Here is a 26,000-nt window from a genome sequence, read left to right as displayed (position 1 = left end):
ATTCTCCAGTCCTCTGGCACCATCCCTGTATCTAAGGATGATGAGGAGATTATGCCCAGTACCGCTGCAATTTCCACCCTTACTTCCCTCAGAAGGCTGTAATGAAGTGCCAGGCAATGACCATCTCCAACAAGAGAGAGTCTAACCATCTCCCCAAGACATTCAACGGCATTACCATCGCCGAATCCCCCACCATCAGCATCCTGAAGGTCACCATTGACCAGAAACTTAACTGGACCAGCCATTTAAATACTGTGGCTACAAGAGCAGGTCAGAGGCTGGCTATTCTGTGGTGAGTGACTCACCTCCTGACTCCCCAAAGCCTTTCCACCATCTACAAGGCACAAGTCAGGAGTGTGATGGAATACTCTCCACTTGCCTGGATGAGTGCAGCTTCAACAACACTCAAGAAGCTCGACACCATCCAGGACAAAGCAGCCCGCTTGATTGGCACCCCATCCACCACCCTAAACATTCACTCCCTTCACCACCGGCGCACAGTGGCTGCAGTGTGTACCATCCACAGGATGCACTGCAGCAAATCGCCAAGGCTTCTTCGACAGCACCTCCCAAACCCACGACCTCTACCACCTAGAAGGACAAGGGCAGCAGGCACATGGGAACAACACCACCTGCACGTTCCCCTCCAAGTCACACACCACCCCGACTTGGAAATATATCGCCGTTCGTTCATCATCGCTGGGTCAAAATCCTGGAACTCCCTTCCTAGCAGCACTGTGGGAGAACCTTCACCACACGAACTGCAGCGGTTCAAGAAGGCGGCTCACCACCACCTTCTCAAGAGCAATTAGGGATGGGCAATAAATGCCGGCCTCGCCAGCAACGCCCACATCCCATGAACGAATAAAAAAAAATAAAAAGGCTAGCTGCACTTAAAGTAGATAAGTCACCTGGTCCGGATGGACCAAGGCTGTAATGAGGTCTGGAGCCGAGTGGTCCTGGCGAAACCTAAACTGAGCATCGGTGAGCAGGTTATTGGTGAGTAAGTGCCGCTTGATAGCACTGTAGACGACACCTTCCATCACTTTGCTGATGATTCTATTATCTCCTCTTTATCAATTTTTAGCCCATCCAGTATCTCAAATACATTTTCCTTTACTGAGACTCTGGCAGCATCTTCTTCCCTGGTAAAGATAGACGCAAAGTACTCATTTAGTACCTCGGCCATGCTCTCTGCCTCCATGAGTAGATCTCCTTTTTGGTCCTTGATCGGTCCCACCCCTCCTCTTACTGTTTCCTTGCCTATAGAAGATTTTTGGATTCCCTTTTGTGTTGGCCGCCAGTCTATTCTCATACTCTCTCTTTGTCCCTCTTGTTTCCTTTTTCACTTCCCCTCTGAATTTTCTATATTCAGCCTGGTTCTCACTTGTGTTATCAATCTAGCATCTGTCATACGCCCCTTTTTTCTGCTTCATCTTACTCTCTATCTCTTTTGTCATCCAGGCAGCTCTGGCTTTAGTTGCCCTCCCTTTCTCCCTCGTGGGAATGTACCTAGACTGTACCTGAACCATCTCCTCCTTAAAGGCTGCCCCCATTGTTCAATTACAGTTTTGCCTGCCAATCTTTGATTCCAATTTACCCGGGTTGGATCAGTTCTCATTCCACTGAAATTGGCCCTCCTCCAATTGAGTATTTTTACTTTAGAGTGGTCCTTTAAGTTGGTCCTCTGCTCTGACTCCTTATGTTCTCTCCCCAGTCTCTCACAGGTATGCGCTCGCTCTGGACACTGGACTCCAGATTGAGGCCTAGTCTTGGTTGAAGCCTTGGTCATCGATCCTTTATGTTGGTCGCTGACCCGTTATTAAATGATAGAATCATAGAATCATAGAATCTTACAGCACAGGAGATCATTCGGTCCATCGTGCCTGTGCTGGCTCTTTGAAAGAGCTGTCCAATTTAGTCCCACACCCCAGCTTTTCCCCCATAACCCTGCAAATTAGTCCTTTTCAAGTACATGTCCAATTGCCTTTTGAAAGTTCCAATGGAATCTGCTTCCACCACTCTTTCAGGTAGTATGTTCCAGATCTTAAAGGCCCTTTGTGTAAAAACATTTCTCCTAATTTCCCCTCTAATTCTTTTGCCAATTGTTTTAAATCTATGACCTCTGGTTACTGACCCACTTGCCAGTGAAAACAATTGCTCCCTATTTGCTCTATCAGAACCCCTCATTTTGAACACCTCTATTAGGTCTCTCCTTAACCTTCTCTGGTTTAAGGAGAACAATCCCAGCTTTTCCAATCTCTCCACATAACTGAAGTCCCTCATCCCTGGTATGATCTGGGAATATCTCTTCTGTACCCTCTCCAAGGCCTTGACATCCTTCCTAAAGTGTGATGCCCAGAATTGTATACAATACTCCAGCTGAGGCCTACCCAGTGATTTGTGAAGGTTTAGCATGACTTCCTTGTTTTTGTTTTCAATGCCCCTATTTATCCCATATGCTTTCTTAACCACCTTATCAACTTGCCCTGCCACCTTCAAAGATTTATGAATATGAGCCCCAAGGTCCCTCTGCTCTTGCACCCCCCCTCAAAATAGAACCATTTAGATTATACTGCCTCTCCATGTTGTTCCTCCCAAAGTGTATCACTTCACACTTATCTGCTTTAAATTGCATCTGCCATGTGTCTGCCCATTTCACCAGTCTGTCTATGCCCTCCTGAAATCTGCTACTATCCTCCTCACTATTTATTACATTGCCAAGTTTTGTATCATCTTCAAACTTCAAAATTGTACTCCCTATACCCAAGTCCAGGTCATTATTAGATAACAAGAAAAGCAATGGTCCTCATACCAATCCCTGGGGGACCCCACTGCATACTTCTCTCCAGAAAAACATTAGTTCACCACTACTCTGTCTCCTGTCTCTTTGCCAATTATGTACCCAAGTTACCGCCGTCCCTTATCAAATGCCTTTTGAAAGTCCATATGTACAACATCTACTGCACTACTGTCATCAACCCTCTCTGATGCTTCATCAAAGAGCTCAATCTGGTTAGTCAGACATAATTTGTCTTTAACAAATCCATGTTGGCTGTCCCTTATTAACTCATGCTTCTCCAAGTGAGAATTAATGTTGTCCTTGACGATGGACTCTAGAGGTTTTCCCACCACTGATTGATTGGCCTATTGTTACCAGGTTTATCGCTCCCCCCTTTTTTGAACAGGGGTGTAACATTTGCAATCCTCCAGTCCTCTGGCACCATTCCCATATTCAAGGGGGATTAGAAGATTGATAGCTTCTGCTATCTCCACCCTAGCTTCCCTCAGCAACCTAGGATGCATTCCATCTGCACCGGGTGACTTATCTACTTTAAGCCTTTCTAGTACCTCCTCTTTATCAATTTTTAGCCCATCCAGTACCTCAACTACCTTCTCTTTTACTGAGACTGTAGCAGCATCTTCTTCCTTGGTAAAGACAGATGCAAAGTACTCATTTAATACCTCAGCCATGCCCTCTGCCTCCAAACGCAGATCTCCTTTTTGGTCCCTAATCGGTCCCATCTCTCCTCTTACTACCCGTCTATATGCCTACAGAAGACTTTTGGATTCCCTTTTATATTGGCTGTCAGTCTATTCTCATACTCCCTCTTTGTCCCTCTTACTTCCTTTTTCGCTTCCCTTCTGAACTTTCTATATTCAGCCTGGTTCTCACTTGTATTATCAACCTGACAGCTGCCATATGCCCCCTTTCTCTGCTTCATCTTACTCGCTATCTCTTATGTCACCTAGGGAGCTCTGGCCTTGGTTGTCCTACCTTTCTCCCTCATGGCAATGTACCTTGACTGCACCCGAATCATCTCCCCTTCAAACGCCGTCCATTGTTCGATTACAGTTTTGCCTGCCAATCTTTGATTCCAATTTACCTGGGCCAGATCTGTTCTCATCCCACTGAAATTGGCCCTCCTTCAATTGTGTATTTTTACTCTAGATTGCTCCTTGTCCTTTTCCATAGCTAATCTAAACCTTATGATACTAAAATTGCAGTTCTTTAAATGTTCCCCCACTGACACTTGCTCCACTTGGCCCGTCTCATTCCCCAGAACCAGATCCAGCAATGCTCCTTCCTCATTGGGCCAGAAACGTACTGGTCAAGAAAGTTGTCCTGAACACACTTCAAAAATTCCTCCCCTTCTTTGTCCCTTACACTGTTACTATCCCAGTTTATATTAGGATAGTTGAAGTCCCCCATTATCACTACTCTATGGCTCTTGCACCTCTCTGTAATTTCCCTGCAAATGTTTTCCTCTATATCCTTCCCACCAGCTGCTGGCCTATAGAATACCCACAGTAGTGTAATGGCACCTCGATTGTTTCTTAACTCTAACTAAATAGATTCTGTCCTTGACCCCTCCAATAGATAAGACCATAAAAGATCAAAAGAGATAGGAGCAGGAGTAGGCCATTCGGCCCCTCAAACCTGCTCCGCCATTTAATGAGATCATGGCTGATCTGATTTTTACCTCAACTCCACTTTCCCGCCCTTTCCCCATATCCTTTGACTCCTTTGCTGATTAAAAATGTGTCTAACTCAGCCTTGAATGTATTCAATGACTCAGCCTCCACAGCTTTTTGGGATAAAGAATTCCAAAGATTCACGACCCTCAGGGAGAAGAAATTCCTCCTCATTTCCATCTTAAATGGGCGACCCCTTATTCTGAGACCATGCCCCCTAGTTTTAGATTTCCCCATGAGGGGTAACATTCTCTCAGCATTTACCCTATCGAGTCCCCTCAGAATCCTGTATGTTTAAATGTGATCTCCTCTCATTCTTCTAAACTCCAATGAGTATAGACCCAACCTGTTCAATCTTTCCTCATAAGACAACCCTTCCATACCCGGAATCAACCGAGTGAACCTTCTCTGAACTGCCTCCAATGCAAGTATGTCCTTCCTTAAATAAGGGCACCAGAACTGTACGCAGTACTCCAGGTGTGGTCTCACCAGCACCCTGTACAGTTGTAGCTTTTATACTCCATCCCCCTAGAAATAAAAGCCAATACTCCATTTGCCTTCCAGATTAGCTGCTGCACCTGTATGTTGACTTTTTGTGTTTCATGTATGAGGACACCCAGATCCCTCTGTACCGCAGCATTTTGTAGTATTTCTCCATTCAAATAATATTTTGCTTTTTTATTTTTCCTCCCAAAGTGGATGACTTCACATTGTCCCACATTATATTCCATCTGCCAAATTTTTGCCCATTCGCTTAACCTGTCAATATCCCTTTGCAGACACTTTGGGCGTCATTTTAGCACCCGCTATCGGGTGCGTTCCTGGCGGGGGGCTCCGAAAATCGGAGAATCCCGGAGCGGGACCGGAGCCCGCCCCGAACCCGCGCACTTCCGGGTTCCCCGCTGAAATGCCGGCGTGCGCGCGCAGCCCCCGCTGGTGGGAATCCCGCAGGCAATTAAAGCCAGTGGGATGCCACTTGACAATATTTAGTTAGGTATTTCAGGTCATTAACTGACCTGATTAAGGGATTATGTGAGGAGGGGTGGGATTTTAGAGCAAACTGGGACTGTTTCCCACACTGGGGGAAACACTCCCAGGTCAAATGGACGTGTTGCAGCTGTTAGCCTGTGGCAGCTGCAAAGGTCCATTTGACAGGTGGTGGGGGGGGTTGAGACCCTCACTCATTGCAGGAGGCCACTCTGTCACTTGGGACAAAGTTTGGCCTCCACCACCCTCCTCCTGACAGTCAAAGTCACCAACCTGCACACTTACCCCGGGGTCCGGAGACATGTACCTACCTCGCGGACCCCCTCAGATGTACATCTTGCAGATGGGGGCCGCCGTAGCTGCAGTCATGACCTCCTCGGTAGGCGAACAGCATCACCAGCCTCACCAGCCTCACCATCCATGCCGTCAACCTCTGACACGTGGAGCTCCACAACACAGTGCTGTGACACATCCACCTGTATAGCAGGAGGGAGGGCTACTGCAGAGAGAGATGCGTCGCGGAGGGCACTACCCTCGCCACAGGGTCCACAGACCGAGGCTCAGCTTCCTGGACCTCTCTGAGCAGCAGTGCACACGGAGGCTCAGAGTCACCTGACATGTAGTCGTGGACATCTGCAGCCTCTTTCATGCCGAGCTGCTCCTGGCTGGCCCGAGCACCATCTTCTTACCTGTTGTTCTCAAAGTCACCACTGCCCTCAACAACCTCTCCTCTGCATCCTGGGGACATTGCCGATGTCTCTCAGTCGACTGCACAAAAGAGCCCTGCAAATACACCTACACCCACTCTGCAGTGACACAATGAGTGGCATCAGTTGTGGGTCTTCATCGTGATTAGTTCAAAACCTCTCCCATAGCACTAATGAAGCTCCCCGCGAGGACATTGGTCCCAGCTCCATTGAGGTGCAACCTATCCGGCCTGTACAGGTCCCACTTCCCCCCAAACTGGTCCCAATGCCCCAGGAATCTAAAGTCCTCCCTCCTGCACCATCTCTCCAGCCACGCATTCATCTTCTCTATCCTCCTATTTCTTTACTCACTCACACTTGGCAATTATTACCTTGGAGGTCCTGCTTAATAATCTCTTTCCTCAGGTCCTCCAGGTAGAGTTTAGGGAGTTAGGAAAGAGATTATTCCTACCTATGTCGTTGGTGCCGATATGGACCACGACCTCTGGCTGTTCACCCTCTCACTCCAGAATGTTCCACAATCACTCAGTGACATCCTTTACCCTGGTACACGGAGGCAATTTATCATCCTGGAATCACGTCTTTTTTTTTAATCGTTCATGGGATGTGGGCGTCGCTGGTAAGGTCAGCATTAATTGCCCTTGAGAAGGTGGTTCTCCCACAGTGCTGTTAGGAAGGGAGTTCCAGGATTTTGACCCAGCGACGATGAAGGAACGGCGATATATTTCCAAGTCGGGATGGTGAGTGACTTGGAGGGGAATGTGCAGGTGGTGTTGTTCCCATGTGCCTGCTGCCCTTGTCCTTCTAGGTGGTAGAGGTCGTGGGTTTGGGAGGTGCTGTCGAAGAAGCCTTGGCGAGTTGCTGCAGTGCATCTGTGGATGGTACACACTGCAGCCACGGTACGCCGGTGGTGAAGGGAGTGAACGTTTAGGGTGGTGGATGGGGTGCCAATCAAGCGGGCTGCTTTGTCCTGGATGGTGTCGAGCTTCTTGAGGGCTGTTGGAGCTGCACTCATCCAGGCAAGTGGAGAGTATTCCATCACACTCCTGACTTGTGCCTTGTAGATGGTGGAAAGGCTTTGGGGAGTCAGGAGGTGAGTCACTCGCCACAGAATACCCAGCCTCTGACCTGCTCTTGTAGCCACAGTATTTATGCGGCTGGTCCAGTTAAGTTTCTGGTCAGTGGTGACCCCCAGGATGTTGATGGTGGGGGATTCGGCAATGGTAATGCCGTTGACTGTCAAGGGGAGGTGGTTAGACTCTCTCTTGTTGGAGATGGTCATTGCCTGGCACTTATCTGGTGAGAATGTTACTTGCCACTTATGAGCCCAAGCCTGGAAGTTGTCCAGGTCTTGCTGCATGCGGGCTCGGACTGCTTCATTATCTGAAGGGTTGCAAATGGAACTGAACACTTTGCAATCATCAGCGAACATCCCCATTTCTGACCTTATGATGGAGGGAAGGTCATTGATGAAGCAGCTGAAGATGGTTGGACACTGCCCTGAGGAACTCCTGCAGCAATGCCCTGGGGCTGAGATGATTGGCCTCCAACAACCACAACCATCTTCCTTTGTGCTTGGTATGACTCCAGCCACTGGGGAGTTTTCCCCCTGATTCCCATTGACTTCAATTTTACTCGGGCTCCTTGGTGCCACACTCGGTCAAATGCTGCCTTGAGCACAAGTCTTCAGCACTACAGCTGGGATGTTGTCGGGGCCCATAGCCTTTGCTGCATCCAGTGCACTCAGCCGTTTCATTATATCACATGGAGTGAATCAAATTGGCTGAAAACTGGCTTCTGTGATGATGGGGATATCGGGAGGAGGCCGAAATGGATCATCCACTCGGCACTTCTGGTCGCAGAAACGCCTGTCTGCTCCCCTAACTATAGAATCCCCGATCACTATTGCTCTTCTGACCTTTCTCCTCCCCTCCTGTACAGCTAAGTCACCCATGGTGCCGTGGACTTGGCTCTGGCTGCGCTCCCCAGAGGAACCCCCTCCCTCACCAGTATTCAGAACTGAATACTGGTTGGAGAGTGAGATGCACTCAGTGGATTCCTGCACTACCTGCCTCGTCCTTTGGCAGTCACCCAGTCCCTCTCTGCCTGCAATCTCTTAATCTGTGAGGTGACCACCTCCTGAAATGCGATATCCCCGTAGCTCTCAGCCTCGTGGATGCTCTGCAGTGACCCCAGCTGCTGCTCAAGGTCCGAGACCCGAAGCTCGAGCTCCTCCAGCTGACGACACTTCCTGCACCTGTGGTTGTCCAGGACACGGGAAGAGTCCTGGAGTTCCCACACGACACAGGATGTGCAATCGATGGGAGACTCATAATACAATCAAGGAGAGTCAACATGGTTTTATGAAGGGGAAATCGTGTCTGACAAATTTATTAGAGTTCTTTGAGGAAGTAACGGGCAGGGTGGATAAAGGGGAACCAATGGATGCAGTATATTTGGATTTCCAAAAGGCATTCGATAAGGTGCCACATAAAAGATTACTGCACAAGATAAGAGCTCATGGTGTTGGGGGTAATATACTGGCATGGATAGAGGATTGGCTAACTAACAGAAAACAATGAGTAGGGGTAAAAGGGTCATTTTCAAAATGGCAATCTGTAACTAGTGGGGTGCCGCAGGGATCAGTGCTGGGGCCTCAACTATTTACAATCTATATCAATGATTTGGATGAAAGAACAGAGTGTCTTGTGGCCAAATTTGCTGCTGATACAAAGATAGGTGGAAAAGCAAGTTGTGAGGAGGACACAAAGGGCCCGATGTTAGCAGGGCTGCGGGTTCTCGGCGGGGGGGCTATCGGGCGCGTGGGTAACGCGCCCGGTGAAATTAGTCAGCTGTAGCATCCAATCCACTAATTGGATCCACTTACCTGCTCCTCCGAGTTCCCCACTGCTGATCTGCGCGTCGGGCGGGCTGCGCGTGCGCAGTAAGGTCTGTCAGCTGGAGGCGATCTATTTAAAGGGGCAGTCCTCCACTGACTGATGCTGCAACAAATAGCAAAAATTACAGCATGGAGCAGCCCTGGGGGAAGGCTGCTCCCAGTTTAATGATGCCTCACTCCAGGTATCAATACATGGGGAGAGGAGGAGGGGGAGGACAGAGATCGTCCCCCCAGCGGGCGGGAGGAAGCGGCCTGCCTCTGCCACCAGGGAGGCCTGGCTCGAGGTGGCAGAGGGGGTCACCTGCGCCACCAACATATCGCCCACCTGCATACAGTGCAGGAGGCGCTCCAATGACCTCAGTAGGTCAGCCACAGTGAGTACACGTAGTCTTTCCCCTACACTCCGTCTGCCACATCACTGCCCCCACCCCACATCTCCTTCAGCACTGCCAACACTACTCTGTCACATCACCCCTCATACCCACTCAAACCCCATCCTCATCGTACCTGCACCTACTCACCTCGCCAGTACTCATCCCACCACTACCACTCAACCCAATCCTCATACAATCTCATGGCTCTATCTCATACTCACCCTCTCGTGCATCTCTTTCACGGTCAGTCTCACTCAACCTGCTACTACCTGTGCTGCAGCCACAGGGCATGCATCACATATGTGCAGTAAGCAGCGTAAGGCAAACGTGTCGTGAGCATGAAGGGGATGCACAAGGGTGTTTGAGGGTTTGTCATGGTTGTTCCTTATATTGAATTTCTGACCAACTCACATTACATATTATATTGGCACCACTACTGCCATGTCTTCGCGAATCCTGTCTGGTTTGTGCATTAATGCCCTCTCCGGAGGATCACTATGAGGACCCACAACTGATGCCACCCATTGTATTTGCAGGGCTCTTTTGCGCAGACGACTGAGAGACGTCGGCGATGTCCCCGGTTGCACCCTGGAAGGATGCGGAGGAGAGGTTGTTGAGGGCAGTGGTGACTTTGACAGCAACAGGTAAGAAGATGGTGCTCGGGCCAGCCAGGAGCAGCTCGGCATGAAAGAGGCTGCAGATGTCCATGACGACATGTCGAGTGACTCTGAGCCTCCGTGTGCACTGCTGCTCAAAGAGGTCCAGGAAGCTGAGCCTCGGTCTGTGGACCCTGTGGCGAGGGTAGTGCCCTCTGCGACGCATCTCTCTCTGCAGTAGCCCTCCCTCCTGCTGTACAGGTGGATGTGTCACAGCACTCTATTGTGGAGCTCCACGTGTCATAGAATCATAGAATCATAGAAGTTACAACATGGAAACAGGCCCTTCGGCCCAACATGTCCATGTCGCCCAGTTTATACCACTAAGCTAGTCCCAATTGCCTGCACTTGGCCCATATCCCTCTATACCCATCTTACCCATGTAACTGTCCAAATGCTTTTTAAAAGACAAAATTGTACCCGCCTCTACTACTGCCTCTGGCAGCTCGTTCCAGACACTCACCACCCTTTGAGTGAAAAAATTGCCCCTCTGGACCCTTTTGTATCTCTCCCCTCTCACCTTAAATCTGTGCCCCCTCGTTATAGACTCCCCTACCTTTGGGAAAAGATTTTGACTATCGACCTTATCTATGCCCCTCATTATTTTATAGACTTCTATAAGATCACCCCTTAACCTCCTACTCTCCAGGGAAAAAAGTCCCAGTCTGTCTAACCTCTCCCTGTAAGTCAAACCATCAAGTCCCGGTAGCATCCTAGTAAATCTTTTCTGCACTCTTTCTAGTTTAATAATATCCTTTCTATAATAGGGTGACCAGAACTGTACACAGTACTCCAAGTGTGGCCTCACCAATGCCCTGTACAACTTCAACAAGACATCCCAACTCCTGCATTCAATGTTCTGACCAATGAAACCAAGCATGCTGAATGCCTTCTTCACCACCCTATCCACCTGTGACTCCACTTTCAAGGAGCTATGAATCTGTACTCCCAGATCTCTTTGTTCTATAACTCTCCCCAACGCCCTACCATTAACGGAGTAGGTCCTGGCCCGATTCGATCTACCAAAATGCATCACCTCACATTTATCTAAATTAAACTCCATCTGCCATTCATCGGCCCACTGGCCCAATTTATCAAGATCCCGTTGCAATCCTAGATAACCTTCTTCACTGTCCACAATGCCACCAATCTTGGTGTCATCTGCAAACTTACTAACCATGCCTCCTAAATTCTCATCCAAATCATTAATATAAATAACAAATAACAGCGGACCCAGCACCGATCCCTGAGGCACACCGCTGGACACAGGCATCCAGTTTGAAAAACAACCCTCTACAACCACCCTCTGTCTTCTGTCGTCAAGCCAATTTTGTATCCAATTGGCTACCTCACCTTGGATCCCATGAGATTTAACCTTATGTAACAACCTACCATGCGGTACCTTGTCAAATGCTTTGCTGAAGTCCATTTAGACCACGTCTACTGCACAGCCCTCATCTATCTTCTTGGTTACCCCTTCAAAAAACTCAATCAAATTCGTGAGACATGATTTTCCTCTCACAAAACCATGCTGACTGTTCCTAATCAGTCCCTGCCTCTCCAAATGCCTGTAGATCCTGTCCCTCAGAATACCCTCTAACAACTTACCCACTACAGATGTCAGGCTCACTGGTCTGTAGTTCCCAGGCTTTTCCCTGCCGCCCTTCTTAAACAAAGGCACAACATTTGCTACCCTCCAATCTTCAGGCACCTCACCTGCAGAGGTGGACGGCGTGGCCGGCGAGGCTGGTGATGCTGTTCGCCCTCCGAGGAGGTCATGACTGCAGCTACGGCGGCCCCCATCCGCAAGATGTACATCTGAGGGGGTCCGCGAGGTAGGTACATGTCTCCGGACCCCGGGGTAAGTGTGCAGGTTGGTGACTTTGACCATCAGGAGGAGGGTGGTGGAGGCCAAACTTTGTCCCAAGTAACAGAGCGGCCTCCTGCAATGAGTGAGGGTCTCCACCCCCCCCCCACCTGTCAAATACCACAGGCTAACAGCTGCAACACGTTCATTTGACCTGGGAGTGTTTCCCCCAGTGTGGGAAACAGTCCCAGTTTGCTCTAAAATCCCACCCCTCCTCACATAATCCCTTAATCAGGTCAGTTAATGATCTGAAATACCTGACTAAATATTGTCAAGTGGCATCCCGCTGGCTTTAATTGCCTGCGGGATTCCCACCAGCGGGGGCTGCGCGCGCACGCCGGCGTGTCAGCGGGGAACCCGGAAGTGCGCGGGTTCGGGGCGGGCTCCGGTCCCACTCCGGGATTCTCCGATTTTTGGAGCCCCCCCGCCAGGAACGCACCCGATAGCGGGTGCTAAAATGACGCCCAAAGTGTCTGCAAAGGGATATTGACAGGTTAAGCGAATGGGCAAAAATTTGGCAGATGGAATATAATGTGGGACAATGTGAAGTCATCCACTTTGGGAGGAAAAATAAAAAAGCAAAATATTATTTGAATGGAGAAATACTATAAAATGCTGCGGTGCAGAGGGATCTGGGTGTCCTCATACATGAAACACAAAAAGTCAACATACAGGTGCAGCAGCTAATCTGGAAGGCAAATGGAATATTGGCTTTTATTTCTAGGGGGATGGAGTATAAAAGCAGGGAAGTCATGCTACAACTGTACAGGGTGCTGGTGAGACCACACCTGGAGTACTGTGTACAGTTCTGGTGCCCTTATTTAAGGAAGGACATACTTGCATTGGAGGCAGTTCAGAGAAGGTTCACTCGGTTGATTCCGGGTATGGAAGGGTTGTCTTATGAGGAAAGATTGAACAGGCTGGGTCTATACTCATTGGAGTTTAGATGATAGGAGATCTTATTGAAACATACAAGATTCTGAGGGGACTTGATGGGGTAGATGCTGAGAGGATGTTACCCCTCATGGGGGAATCTAAAACTAGGGGGCATAGTCTCAGAATAAGGAGTTGCCCGTTTAAGACGGAAATGAGGAGGAATTTCTTCTCCCAGAGGGTCGTGAATCTTTGGAATTCTTTATCCCAAAAAGCTGTGGAGGCCGAGTCATTGAATACATTCAAGGCTGAGTTAGACACATTTTTGATCAGCAAGGGAGTCAAAGCATATGGGGAAAGGGCGGGAAAGTGGAGTTGAGGTAAAAATCAGATCTTCCGTGATCTCATTGAATGGCGGAGCAGGCTCGAGGGGTCGAATGGCCGACTCCTGCTCCTATCTCTTATGGTCTTATGGTCTTATGGAGCTGGCCTCCATGCCTCGATTTATTAGATTAACTAAACTTACCAGAAATAAACTAATGACTTAAAAAAAGCACTCACCAACTACTCACCAATCAGCTGCTCACCAATCAGCTCCGTCCCTTGTGCTGACATCACTTTCGATTTTTCTCTTGCTCCCTGGACTTGGCTTTTTACCTGCTCTGATGCTCTGATGCTCCACCCCCGGTCTCTCGCAGGTCTGCGCTCACTCTGGACTTCGGGCTGTCTCTGCCCCTTTATATTGTTCTTTTACCCTGGTTGTTGGTCTCTGACCCTTAATTTGATTTAGAATCATAGAATCATCGTATGATACAGCACAAAAGGAAGCCATTCGGCCCATCGTGCCTGTGCCGGCTCTCTGGTAGAGCTATCCAATTGGTCCCTTTCCCTGCTCTTTCCCTGTAGTCCAACACATGTTTTCCCTTCAAGTATTTATCCAATTCCTTTTTAAAGTTATTATTGAATCTGCTTCCACCGCCCTTTCAGGCAGCGCATTCCAGGTCATCACAACTCACTATGTAAACATTTTTTTGCTCATTCACCTCGGGTTCTTTTGCCAAGCACCTTAAATCTGTGTCCTCTGGTTACCGACCCTTCTACCACTGGAAACAGTTTCTCCTTATTTACTCTATCAAAACCGTTCATGATTTTGAACACCTCAATCAAATCTCCTCTTAACTTTCTCTGTTCTAAGGAGAACAATCCCAGCTTCTCCAGTCTCTCCACATAACTGAAGTCCCTCATCCCTGGTACCATTCTTGTAAATCTTTTCTGCACCCTCTGTAAGGCCTTGACATCCTTCCTGAAGTGTGGTGCCCAGAATTGAAGACAATATTCCAGCTGTAGCCTAACCAGTGTTTTATAAAGGTTTTACAACACCAAGTTATAGTCCAGCAATTTTATTTTAAATTCACAAGCTTTCAGAGGCTTCCTCCTTCCTCAGGTGAATATTGTGGAATTTTCCACAATATTCACCTGAGGAAGGAGGAAGCCTCCTAAAGCTTGTGAATTTAAAATAAAATTGCTGGACTATAACTTGGTGTTGTAAAATTGTTTACAATTGTCAACCCCAGTCCATCACCGGCTTCTCCACATTATAAAGGTTTAGCATTAATCCCTTGCTTTTGTACTCTATACCTCTGTTAATAAAGACCAGGATGATTTTTAACAGCCTTCTCAACTTGTCCTGCCACCTTCAAAGATGTGTGTCCATCTTGGGGTTCTGATCACTGGGGGTTTGGGGTTCAGATCACTGGGGGTTTGGGGTTCAGATCACTGGGGGTTTGGGGTTCAGATCACTGGGGATTTGGGGTTCTGATCACTGGGGGTTTGGGGTTCTGATCACTGGGGGTTTGGGGTTCTGATCACTGGGGGTTTGGGGTTCTGATCTCTGAGGGTTTGGGGTTCTGATCACTGGGGGTTTGGGGTTCTGATCACTGGGGGTTTGGGGTTCTGATCACTGGGGGTTTGGGGTTCTGATCACTGGGGGTTTGGGGTTCTGATCACTGGGGGTTTGGGGTTCTGATCACTGGGGGTTTGGGGTTCTGATCACTGCGGGTTTGGGGTTCTGATCTCTGAGGGTTTGGGGTTCAGATCACTGCGGGTTTGGGGTTCTGATCACTGGGGGTTTGGGGTTCTGATCACTGGGGGTTTGGGGTTCTGATCACTGCGGGTTTGGGGTTCTGATCTCTGAGGGTTTGGGGTTCTGATCACTGGGGGTTTGGAGTTCTGATCACTGGGGGTTTGGGGTTCTGATCACTTTATGTTGGTCTCTTCCTCTTGATGCTGGTCTCTGACCTTTTATGTTGCATGAGGATTTCCAGGTTTCCCCTGAGGCAGGCAACACTTCCCCAAAAGTCGAAAGGGCAGCCATTTTGAGGAGCACACTGAAGAAGTCGATAAGACAGGGATAGTGCGACAAAGAGGTGGAGGCCGTGTACCTTCTCCAATTGGACAGCAGCCAGAAGGCCTCCAGAAGTCTCTCAGGAGGTCCGATCAGTGCACTCTGCCAGACTAGCAGCCAGGCACCCTGACATGGGAGGAGTAAATCAGCCCCTTTGGTTCATGTGTTGTCTTATTGTTTCTGCAAAACTAGCCTACTTATTATAAAACTGATTATTTATTTGCAAAGTACCTTTTTTGGTGTGAACATGAAAGTTTGATTTTGAGGGAGTGCGAGCCCTGAACCATAATATTTATTAGTGATTCACACACAAAACAGAGCTGTTCCCATATACAGGAAGAGGCCTCATTCTCTCTCCATCTTTAATGATTGGAAACAGCTGCATAAAGGAATCTCAATGCAGTGAACAAAGTAGCAAACCCTACTGAACCGAACCCCAAAACCCTGTGATCTGAACCCCAAACTCCCAGTAATCTGAATCCAAAAACCCTACTGATGTGAACCCCAAAACCCTGTGATCTGAACCCCAAACTCCCAGTAATCTGAATCCAAAAACCCTACTGATGTGAACCCCAAAATCCCAGTGATCTAAACCCCAAACCCCCAGTGATCAGAACCCCAAACCCCACGACTTGGCGGTGTACTTTGCAAAGGCTGGACTGGTTGCAATATGACACATAATGCAAGTATTATAGATCATGTGACAATGTTAGTGTGATTGCAGTGTCATGCGCTTAAAAAGAAAGAACAGAAGCAAAGCTGGTGAGCTGAGGTGAGAACACTTCACTTACCCAGTGATGATTGAAGTTTGTTGTAATCACAGCTGGTCCCAGGGATCGAGCAGGATTCATGCTGCATCCAGTGAATCCAATCTGCAAACAGTGAACAACACAGTGAGGAACACAAGCCGGGGGTTTTAGACAAATTCTCAACACCCTATTATGACTTCCCATCACTAATCTAAAGGAGACAAAGCTCTTTGTTTTAAAGAGGTTAATGTAGATTTAGGAGCAGACAGAGGAACATTGGACTCGTTAATAATTTGTTCATGAATATCACCACCAGGAATTTCTAGTCCAATGTCACATCCAAGGTTTTATAAATAGGAGCATCGGGTCCAAAAGTGAAGAGGCATCAACTAGACAAACCATTGATTGGGCTCCCATTAGACTATTGGGCTTTACTTCTGGCAGAGGCTAGAGTAACTGAGGCAAAATTCTTTAGAGCAGAGAATGTTAAGAGGAAATGTGACTGGACGGAGGGAATGGAGGGGGATCCTGAGGCCTGAGAGGCCAAAGATTTCCTTGTGGGCCACAAGAACACTAAAAATGTTTTTAAAGCGTACGTTACTGGAGCTCTTCTGGCCCGGCCCTTTTTCCCGGCAGGTTTGGCCTGGGCGGCAGAGTGTTGGGGAAACCAGTACTCTTCCACTCAGGCCTCAGGTTCAAATAGCAAGTCGGGCCCCGATGACATTTAAAGAGGACTTGTTAGCTTCGGAAAGGTGTTTTTGCCACCTGCAATCCCGTGGGATGGTACATACTGAGTTACAATCAAGGCCAGTATCACTATAACCTGGTTATTATTGTGTCACATGGTGACTCCAACACACCACCAGATTTTCACATACAATGCTTCACAGTCAACAGTGAAAGAAACCAAGGAAATATTTCCTGAAAAAAGAGACTTTTTGAAGTGTTTACTTACAAATTTTGGGATTGAAAGGGGGTTTCGGCTTGGACCCAGCTGAATGACTCTTGTCACAGTGCCTGGGATTGACAAATGGATTGTTTTCTGTCTCGGGTCATCGGGTCATTGTCGAGAGTGCCTGTTCAGCAACCAGATACATTCCACTTTTTCTATTTCTTCCCTGGTTCTCACCATTCGAAAGGGGCGACTGGACTCCAGTACAAGTGAGTGGCAATGATTGATTTATGAGGTGAGGCAAAGAGGCTATTTAACTGTTGGGCCATCACCAAACCAAATCCTTTCCTCACCCAATCTCCATAACTACATGAATCACTGTACAATGACCAAGAGCACAATTCCTGGCCAGTCTTTCTTTCCTCCCATTAACCCAGGGTTGCTGGGAATAATTGACACACCAGCCTCCATCAGGTAACTCAGGTGTTACACACGAGATAACATGCAGGCTGGGGTGTGTTACACACAGGCTGGGGTGTGTTATACACAGGATAACACACAGGCTGGGGTGTGTTACACACAGGCTGGGGTGTGTTATACACAGGATAACACACAGGCTGGGGTGTGTTACACACAGGCTGGGGTGTGTTATACACAGGATAACACACAGGCTGGGGTGAGTTATACACAGGATAACACACAGGCTGGGGTGTGTTACACACAGGCTGGATTGTGTTATACACAGGATAACACACTGGCTGTAATGTCCTGGCCAATATTGATCCCTCGACCAACATCACCAAAAACAGATGATTTGGTCAGGTTTGTGGGATCTTGCTGTGCGCAAATTGGATGCCACATTTCCTACATTAGAATAATGATTAAACTTCAAAAGTACTTCATTGGCTCTAAAGCGTTTTGGGACATCCTGAGATCATGCAAAGCGCTATATAAATGCAAGTCTTTCATTCTTTCTTTTAAGGATAGCACATAAGCTGGAGAGTGATATATTGGATAACACACAGGCTTGGGAGATCACCCACAGGCTGGAGTCTGTTCCACAAGATGACACATAGGTTGGAGTATGTTACACACAGGATAACACACAGGCTGGAGTGTATTACATGGGATAACAACAACACTGGAGTTACACAGGATAGCACACAGCCTGGTGTATGTTATGGAGAACAACATAGACTGGAGTGTGTTACACAGGATAACAGACAGGTAAATGTGTGTTACAAACAGGATAATAGAGGCTAGATGTTTTATACAGAGTAACACACAGGCTGCTCTGTGTTATACACAGGATAACACACATTGCTCTCTGTTATACACAGGATAACACATAGGTACGTACAGGTTGGAGTGGGTTACACAGGATAACATACAGGCTGGCATGTGTTATGCAGGGCCACATAGGCTGGAGTGTGTGACATAGGATAACGCACAGGGTGTTACATAGAAAAACACACAGGCTGGAGTATGTTACACAGGATAGCACACAGAATAACATACAGGCTGGAGTATGTTACACAGGATAACACACTGGGTGGGGTACTAGGTTGGGTGGGGTGGGGTCTGGGTGGGGTGGGGCATGGGTGGGGTCTGGGTGGGGTACCAGGTTGGGTGGGGTCTGGGTGGGGCATGGGTGTGGTCTGGGTGGGGTACCAGGTGGGGTGGGGTCAGGGTGGGGTCTGGGTGGGGTACCAGGTTGGGTGGGGCCTGGGTGGGGTACCAGGTTGGGGTGGGGTACTGGGTGGGGTCGGGCCTGGGTGGGGTACCAGGTTGGGGTGGGGTACCGGGTGGGGTCGGGCCTGGGTGGGGTACCAGGTTGGGTGGGGCCTGGGTGGGGTCTGGGTGGGGTGGGGTACCAGGTTGGGTGAGGCCTGGGTGGGGTACCAGGTTGGGTGGGGCCTGGGTGGGGCGGGGCCTGGGTGTGGTACCAGGTGAGGTGGGGCCTGGGTGGTGTCTGGGTGGGGTAACAGGTTGGGTGGGGTCTGGGTGGGGCCTGGGTGGGTCTGGATCAAAGTAGCAGATTGCTTTGATTCACCTCTTCATGCATTGCCAAGTGGAGAGGTTCAGATATGAGCACCAGGGTGTATTGAGATGGAGGGATGGGTATGTGAAGGTGGGGCCAAGCACCTCGGAGGAGAACCCTCTCATTCTCTACTTTTTTGTCATCATAAACATGGTAAAGTAACATCCCCATTTGAAATGCCCTTATTGTATCCTGTGGTAGATGTAGTTACATTTAAAAAAGGAGACAGTGTAAGAAGCAGAGAAAAGAATGACATCAAGGTAAAACCTGCACTTAATGAGAAGGCTCGTCAGTGGCAGAAGTTGAAACTATCGCCGTAAACCGAGAAGATGGTTCGATAGAATCCATGGATTTTACAACACGGAAACAGGCCATTCGGCCCAGCCAGGCCGTGTTGGCATTTACCCTCCACACGAGCAAATAGTTCTAATCACATTCCCCCCCCCCCCCTGTTCCCATATACCTTTACCCCCTTTTCACCATTCACCTTTCCAATGTAATCTTCAATATTGACGTAGTTTCTGCCTCAGCCACTGAGCCTGGAAGTGAAGGCCACAGCCTCACAACTCTCTGTCTGAAGAAGTTTCTCCTGCCCTCTGTTCTAAATATCTTACATTTAATCTGTGGCCCCTCTTTCCTGACTGTTAGCGTAAAATTTGGGCTGTTGGGTTAAAGGCAAAGATGAAGTGACTATTGTGTGCATGGCGGCGGTCATTACCCTAAAACCACACCGAAATGTGCTTTGTGCAGACCAGACTAACCTTAAGTAAAAGCTTAAACATAACATATGACTACTAAACAAAACGGACTCTACTAAACAAAATGGATTCTGTGACTGTGGGAAAGACAGTTAAAAGTGCTGAGTTTGTATATTCCGAAAACTGACTTACAGTCTGGGAATACAAAAGACATTTCACAATGAACTGATAAAAACTACAGAACCAGACTGAATAGACAAAGCCCATACTGTCTTAAGGTGATAACAGTTGTTTTAATGTGATTGGAGGTCCGCGGTTGCTGTGCGGGCCTAATTGGTTAGTGTGTAAACTAATAAAGACTAATGATGTAATCGCTACTGAAAATCTGTATTTCAAAGGTATAAAAAAGCATGACAACCATGTTGAAGTTGAGGAGGTAGTTGCGAACGCTGCGGAGCGTCCAGTTCTTCTCCCAAAATACTTTGTCCAATAAACTGCATGTTGAATCTTTAAGTCTGACTCCGAGTGGTGATTTTCCCACAACAAATTGGCGTAGTCGGCAGGATCTCACTACTGGTGAGCTGATCGGTTGGCCTCAATCAGCGAACTGGAGTAGAGATTATTGAACTGTGGGAGTCAGACTAAGCCAACAGTGCAGTTAACACGGGGGGGTAAGTTAAGAGAATTTATGGGACTGTTGGGTATAACTAAGAGCTGGTTGCTTGTGCTGATCGACTAAGGACAAGGAAGTGCCTCTTTTACGCCCAGCCTTAGACTGGTTGTTAAGAGGGGAGATCCCCCATGCGAAGGTCAGGACCATGAAGTGGGCGCAAAAACAGGGGCACTTGCGATTGTGAAGCACAAGTAACCAGAACCATCCGATATCAAACTCTGTAGTGGCGAACAAACGCAGAGATTAGAGCATAAGTTAGAGCATAAGTTAATTTACGATGTGTACTATCTGATCACCTTAACCTGGAGCCGAACTCCATGCGAGGAAGCACATTACCAAACTGGTAATTGTGGCCGTGAGTATATAGTTGCAGCTAAAAGTAAAATCTGGAGTGGAGTTCGGGCTGGGAGTTAGAAAGTTTCAGAGTGTTGGGAAAGAAAAGAAAATCCGGTGATTCCGGTATAGACCGGGGATTACGGCTGGACGTACGCCAGCACTACCGACAGAGTCGGTGATTACGGAGCACCGGCAAAGTCCGGTACCGGGACACGAAAGTAGACAGAAAAGAAAATCCGGTGAAAGGCCGGGACCCGAAAGATAGATATAGCGAGAGGCTGAATAGACAGAAAAGAAAATCCGGTGAGAGACCGGGACCCGAAAGATAGATATAGCGAGAGGCTGAATAGACAGAAAAGAAAATCCGGTGAGAGACCGGGACCCGAAAGATAGATATAGCGAGAGGCTGAATAGACAGAAAAGAAAATCCGGTGAGAGACCGGGACCCGAAAGTGAAAGTTGAGAGAAAAGAAAATCCGGTGAGAGGCCGGGACCCGAAAGATATAGCGAGATCAGAGCACGACAGGTGAAAATGACAAGTGAACAACCTAGATGGGGACCTGCGGGTTCCCTTATTGAGAAGTATATGACAGATAGACACTCGTTGATTAAGCAGATGCAAAAGGATGGCTGGGATATTTCTCAGACCTTAGAACAACAGAGAAAGTGGATAGATAGGGAAAAGAAGGATAGAACAAAAAAGGCAGGAGTATTACTAGTCCACCAACTACCTGGACTAATAGGACAAGTGGGCACCTCCACTAGAAAGTGGAGCGAAGATAAGGATAAAATTAGGGAATTAGAAACTAGGATAAGGGAATTAGAAAAAAAGAATCAATTAAAAGAGACCCGGAAAAGAAAGGGTGTACTGTCTCTTTAAAAAGCCTGTCCTGATTGTGAGTGGGTTTTTTTTCGGTGTTGTGGGCCACGCCCCCTTCTTACTGCGTCTTACGTGTTTTCTTCTTTTGTGTAATATATCTGTTTTTGTCTTGTGTTTAATTCTGAGATTGCTGAATTAAAATTGGAGTTATTGAGGCTAAGTGACCGATTAAATTCTGATTCTTATAAAATGTGAGCATGTCAAATTCCAGACATGGGATCTTCTAAAAATTGGCATTTTGAATTTTTATCTTGTGATTGGCTGTGGTTAAAAAAAAAATAACGGGACAGATATAAAAAAGCTATCTGGTATCACCGTGATAGGAAATGTTGGAAAGCGGGAACAGCTCGGAGAATTGGTCACAATCATACCCACTAAAAGTATTAAAAAAATGAATTGGAAAGCTATAGTTGTGTATGATGAGCAAATTATAAAACTTACGAAGACTAACTATAAACTAAAATGTACGATGGGAGATGTTGTTTCCTGGTATGAATTTTTTTTTTAAAAGAATTTATGTGAAAATTACGTTGACGTATGCTTAGAAAAGTCTAACCTTCCCAAGGACACCGATATCTGTTTCCAATTCACCAAGACAAAATGAGGTTTTAATTGTAAAGAAAGATAAAGTGCAGATTTAAAGAATTACAAGTTACAATTGCAGGATGATCTCTAGTTATAAATTAAACTGATCTTCGAAGCATTTTGTGCTATTGTCAATTGATTAAACACTATGATTAAAATAAATCTCAAAAATAGTGTGAAAAAGATAAAGTGAAAGCAATCCACAAATGTGAGAAGTGAAAAAAAAAATTCAGTCAAAGCTGTGTGAAGTTAATGTTAACCCCTTCCATCCCAAGAAGCCAGACTGTCATGCCAAGCAGTTCAAACAGATAGAAATGACCCAGTCGGTTGAGAACTGTCTGAGGCTTGCCCAGAACACAAGTTCAACAATGAGGTAACAATTGGTATAGGTTAGAATTGGAAGTCCATTACTTGAGCTATGTACTGACACAGGGTACTAAACGCCTATCAGTTTTACCCCGCCACAGTATGATAACGAAGTTCGACAAGTTCGGGGCTATTCACGAATAATAGATACAATACAAATCTGACCAACGAGGGGAGACCTTCCCTGACAAATTATATAACTCGCGTTGAGAATGCTAAGAAAATTCAACAATTATATCAACACCTCCTAACTCAAGTGTTAAAACAAAGCGAGACATGGAATGGAGGTGGACATCGTAAAAGAGATAGATTTGTACATCTTGAAAACACAGAGATTAGGACTTGGAGTTGGGAATTCCAATCTGCAGTCCTACGTACATCTGTATGTGGGAGAGACAGTGTTTATTTCAGACAGGCTGCGTGCTCCAGAGAGAGAGAGAGAGAAAGAGAAAGAGACTAGGCAATTCCTCTCTCCTGTTTTGTTTTCTGATTTGGTTTCAGGTAAAGGGATTATTCCTTTGGACAAAATAAATAATAAATGATGATTTGACAAATTAACCCCTTGGGCTCTCAAGAAGAGCCGCAATGGATTTTCTCTGTTTCTTTTAAAACAGGTGACCCTGGTTACCAAGAGTAATTACAAAGTTACGATGCAACCTTTGCTGGACAAATTTGGTGCATGAAACGATCCAGTGATGTTAAAGATTTAAGACTTTAGCTGCAGACATCAGCAGATACCAAATGTCACAGCGTGGTGTATCAAGAATCCTCTTCCTTTGAAAACATTTTGATTTGTTTTGTTTTAACCCATTTATTGTCTTCTGAGACAGAGTGCTCGAGGTGGGAAAATATGGGAGTTACATCCAAAAAAAAAAATTATGAGCACTTCATCTCTACTATAAAAACCACAAAGCCTGGACATAATTTGTTTCTGAAATTGGAATTGATAAGAAAAATTTATATGAGTTGCTATTCAAGCACTCGAGGGAGAAAAATTTACTTGTAATTTAAGGCGATAATCAAATTATATTTCAAAATAAAAGAAGTCCAGTCTAAATGGTTCCTATTGAATGCTGTGTATCAAGAATTCTTTTTGGGAGGGAAGAAAAATTTTACATTGACAAGTCCTGTCAGTCCAACAATACTGCTCTCAAGTTGGGATAATTGTGAAATGATAGAAGGGACTCGGGCACAATATAATGGGATATTTTGGGAAATGAAAAGCGGTTCAAGAAGAAATTACGTAAAATAAATAAATTTTGGGATATTGGAGCTGACTGTAAATATTGTATCGGACAGTAACATTGATTTGACAACATTAGATCGAAAGGTCAGAGATTTAGGGTCTCGCATTAAAGATATATTTAAAAAAATAAATGAAAATACAGATAAGGAATTGTCTAAGGATCAAATACTGATCATACATTTGCACAGTGCTAGAAACACATGCCCAAACCATTAATAAATTAATAAAAGAGGAATATAACGTATCTTAGTAGGTGGCTGCTAATGACATCCGCAGTACATATGGTAACTGGATTGTGGAACAGACACGAGAGAACCTAGCCCAGATACAGGCAGGGGAAGTACCCTTATGAATAACGAATCAACAAACTGAGGGTGAGCCTGACCTGTGGGCATGATGGAGGTGGTACCTCCAACCGGCTGTTACCAAACAAGAACATCACCCCTTGCCAATTCAGGGCAATGGTGCGAGTGTACCCTACTCAAGTGGAGTGTAAACCTGACGGAGGAGGGCTCCTAGGGTTGGTACGAGTAATACTGGTGATGGCACCCGAAACCCAGGGATGAGAGGTGTAACAAGAATATTGGGGTAGTGAAGGACGGAATGCACATATCCCATCACAATATGTTACCATATGCTGAAAAAAAAAAATTAAAGGGAATTTGGCTGGAACAAAATTAAAGGTATGTGTTACTAGACATGCTGTCACTGTATGTCCACATAGTGTTGGACACAGCCCAGAAGCACAGGGTGAGATAGTTTACAACAGAAATGCGTATGTGCCGCCCCAACAGCCGAATAGCATAAAGATAGGGCACTTTGCACCCAAAATCTGTAACATGTAACCTGTGAGTTACGGGTTAGGCATACGCACAGAACATCACGGAAGTTAAATACCCGAAAGGCTGTGTATTAAGTGCCGGACCAATGTTGCATGGACTTTATCGGTATTGGTCTCAATGATTATTAAGCCATAATCATGACCAACAGGGGGGTCTGTTAGCGTAAAATTTGGGCTGTTGGGTTAAAGGCAAAGATGAAGTGACTATTGTGTGCATGGCGGTGGTCATTACCCTAAAACCACACTGAAATGTGCTTTGTGCAGACCAGACTAACCCTAAGTAAAAGCTTAAACATAACATATAACTACTAAACAAAATGGACTCTACTAAACAAAATGGATTCTGTGACTGTGGGAAAGACAGTTAAAGTGCTGAGTTTGTATATTCCAAAACTGACTTACAGTCTGGGAATACAAAAGACATTTCACAATGAACTGATAAAAACTACAGAACCAGACTGAATAGACAAAGACCATACTGTCTTAAGGTGATAACAGTTGTTTTAATGTGATTGGTGGTCCGCGGTTGCTGTGCGGGCTTAATTGGTTAATGTGTAAACTAATAAAGACTAATGATGTAATAGCTGCTAAAAATCTGTATTTCAAAGGTATAAAAAAGCATGACAACCATTTTGAAGTTGAGGAGGTAGTTGCGAACGCTGCGGAGCGTCCAGTTCTTCTCCCAAAGTACTTTGTCCAATAAACTGCATGTTGAATCTTTAAGTCTGACTCCGAGTGGTGATTTTCCCACAACACTGACCCCTCACCTACTGGAAACTGTCTGCTTCTATCTCTCCCACCCTTCCATAATGTTAATTAATCTGCATTGTTCTAATGGAAAAAGACACCATTTTTCAAGTATTTCTTTGTATTTGTATTCCCTCATACGAGGCAGTATCCCAGTGAATCTGTGTTGTACCCTCTCTATAGCCTCAACAAAGTTCCTATCATTTGGAGCCCAGTGCTGCACACAGTCCCCTCACTGATGACTCACTAAGGTTTTATATAGATTCATCATTACATTTTTTTTGAAGTCTTAACTACATGAGATTCAGATTTTAATGTCCACTGGACCTGCACCTCCAAATCCCTCTGCTCTTCCACAATTCTGAGCCTAGTTCCACTCAGATTATAATTACTGCTGTTATTTATTTACCAAAATACTTCACACTTACTGACATTGAATTCCATCTGCCACTTTTCTGACCATTGCCCCTTCAATAGGACCTGCCTGTCACCAACTAGCAACCAGCAAGGCCTTTTTAAATCAGGCAGTGATTCGTCGAGGCCAGTCACAGGGAATAGGGGAGGGAAATGGGATAGGCTTTATTGAAAGGACATTTGAATCCCATCGGGCAGGGGGGATTACAGGGTCTGCAGGCATTGGGAGCAGGCTTTACTGTTGGTGATTGGGGGCACTACCTCTCTTCCCGATTCTCCTCCTCCAGCA

At 46.5% G+C, this 26,000-nt stretch overlaps 1 protein-coding gene across 1 annotated transcript in view; it reads right to left on the bottom strand.

The window, feature by feature from the left end:
- LOC137300047 (aquaporin FA-CHIP-like) overlaps positions 1 to 26,000 on the bottom strand; it is a 58,902-nt gene that overhangs the window by 7,508 nt on the left and 25,394 nt on the right. Inside the window, exon 3 of the mRNA XM_067969148.1 lies at positions 16,035 to 16,115. Within this exon, the coding sequence (XP_067825249.1) occupies positions 16,035 to 16,115 (81 nt within the window). The remainder of the gene's footprint in view (positions 1 to 16,034; positions 16,116 to 26,000) is intronic.

This window comes from Heptranchias perlo, chromosome 30, assembly GCF_035084215.1.
Source record: "Heptranchias perlo isolate sHepPer1 chromosome 30, sHepPer1.hap1, whole genome shotgun sequence".
In the NCBI taxonomy this organism is placed as follows: domain Eukaryota; kingdom Metazoa; phylum Chordata; class Chondrichthyes; order Hexanchiformes; family Hexanchidae; genus Heptranchias; species Heptranchias perlo.
This window is presented reverse-complemented; position numbering and strand designations above follow the sequence as displayed.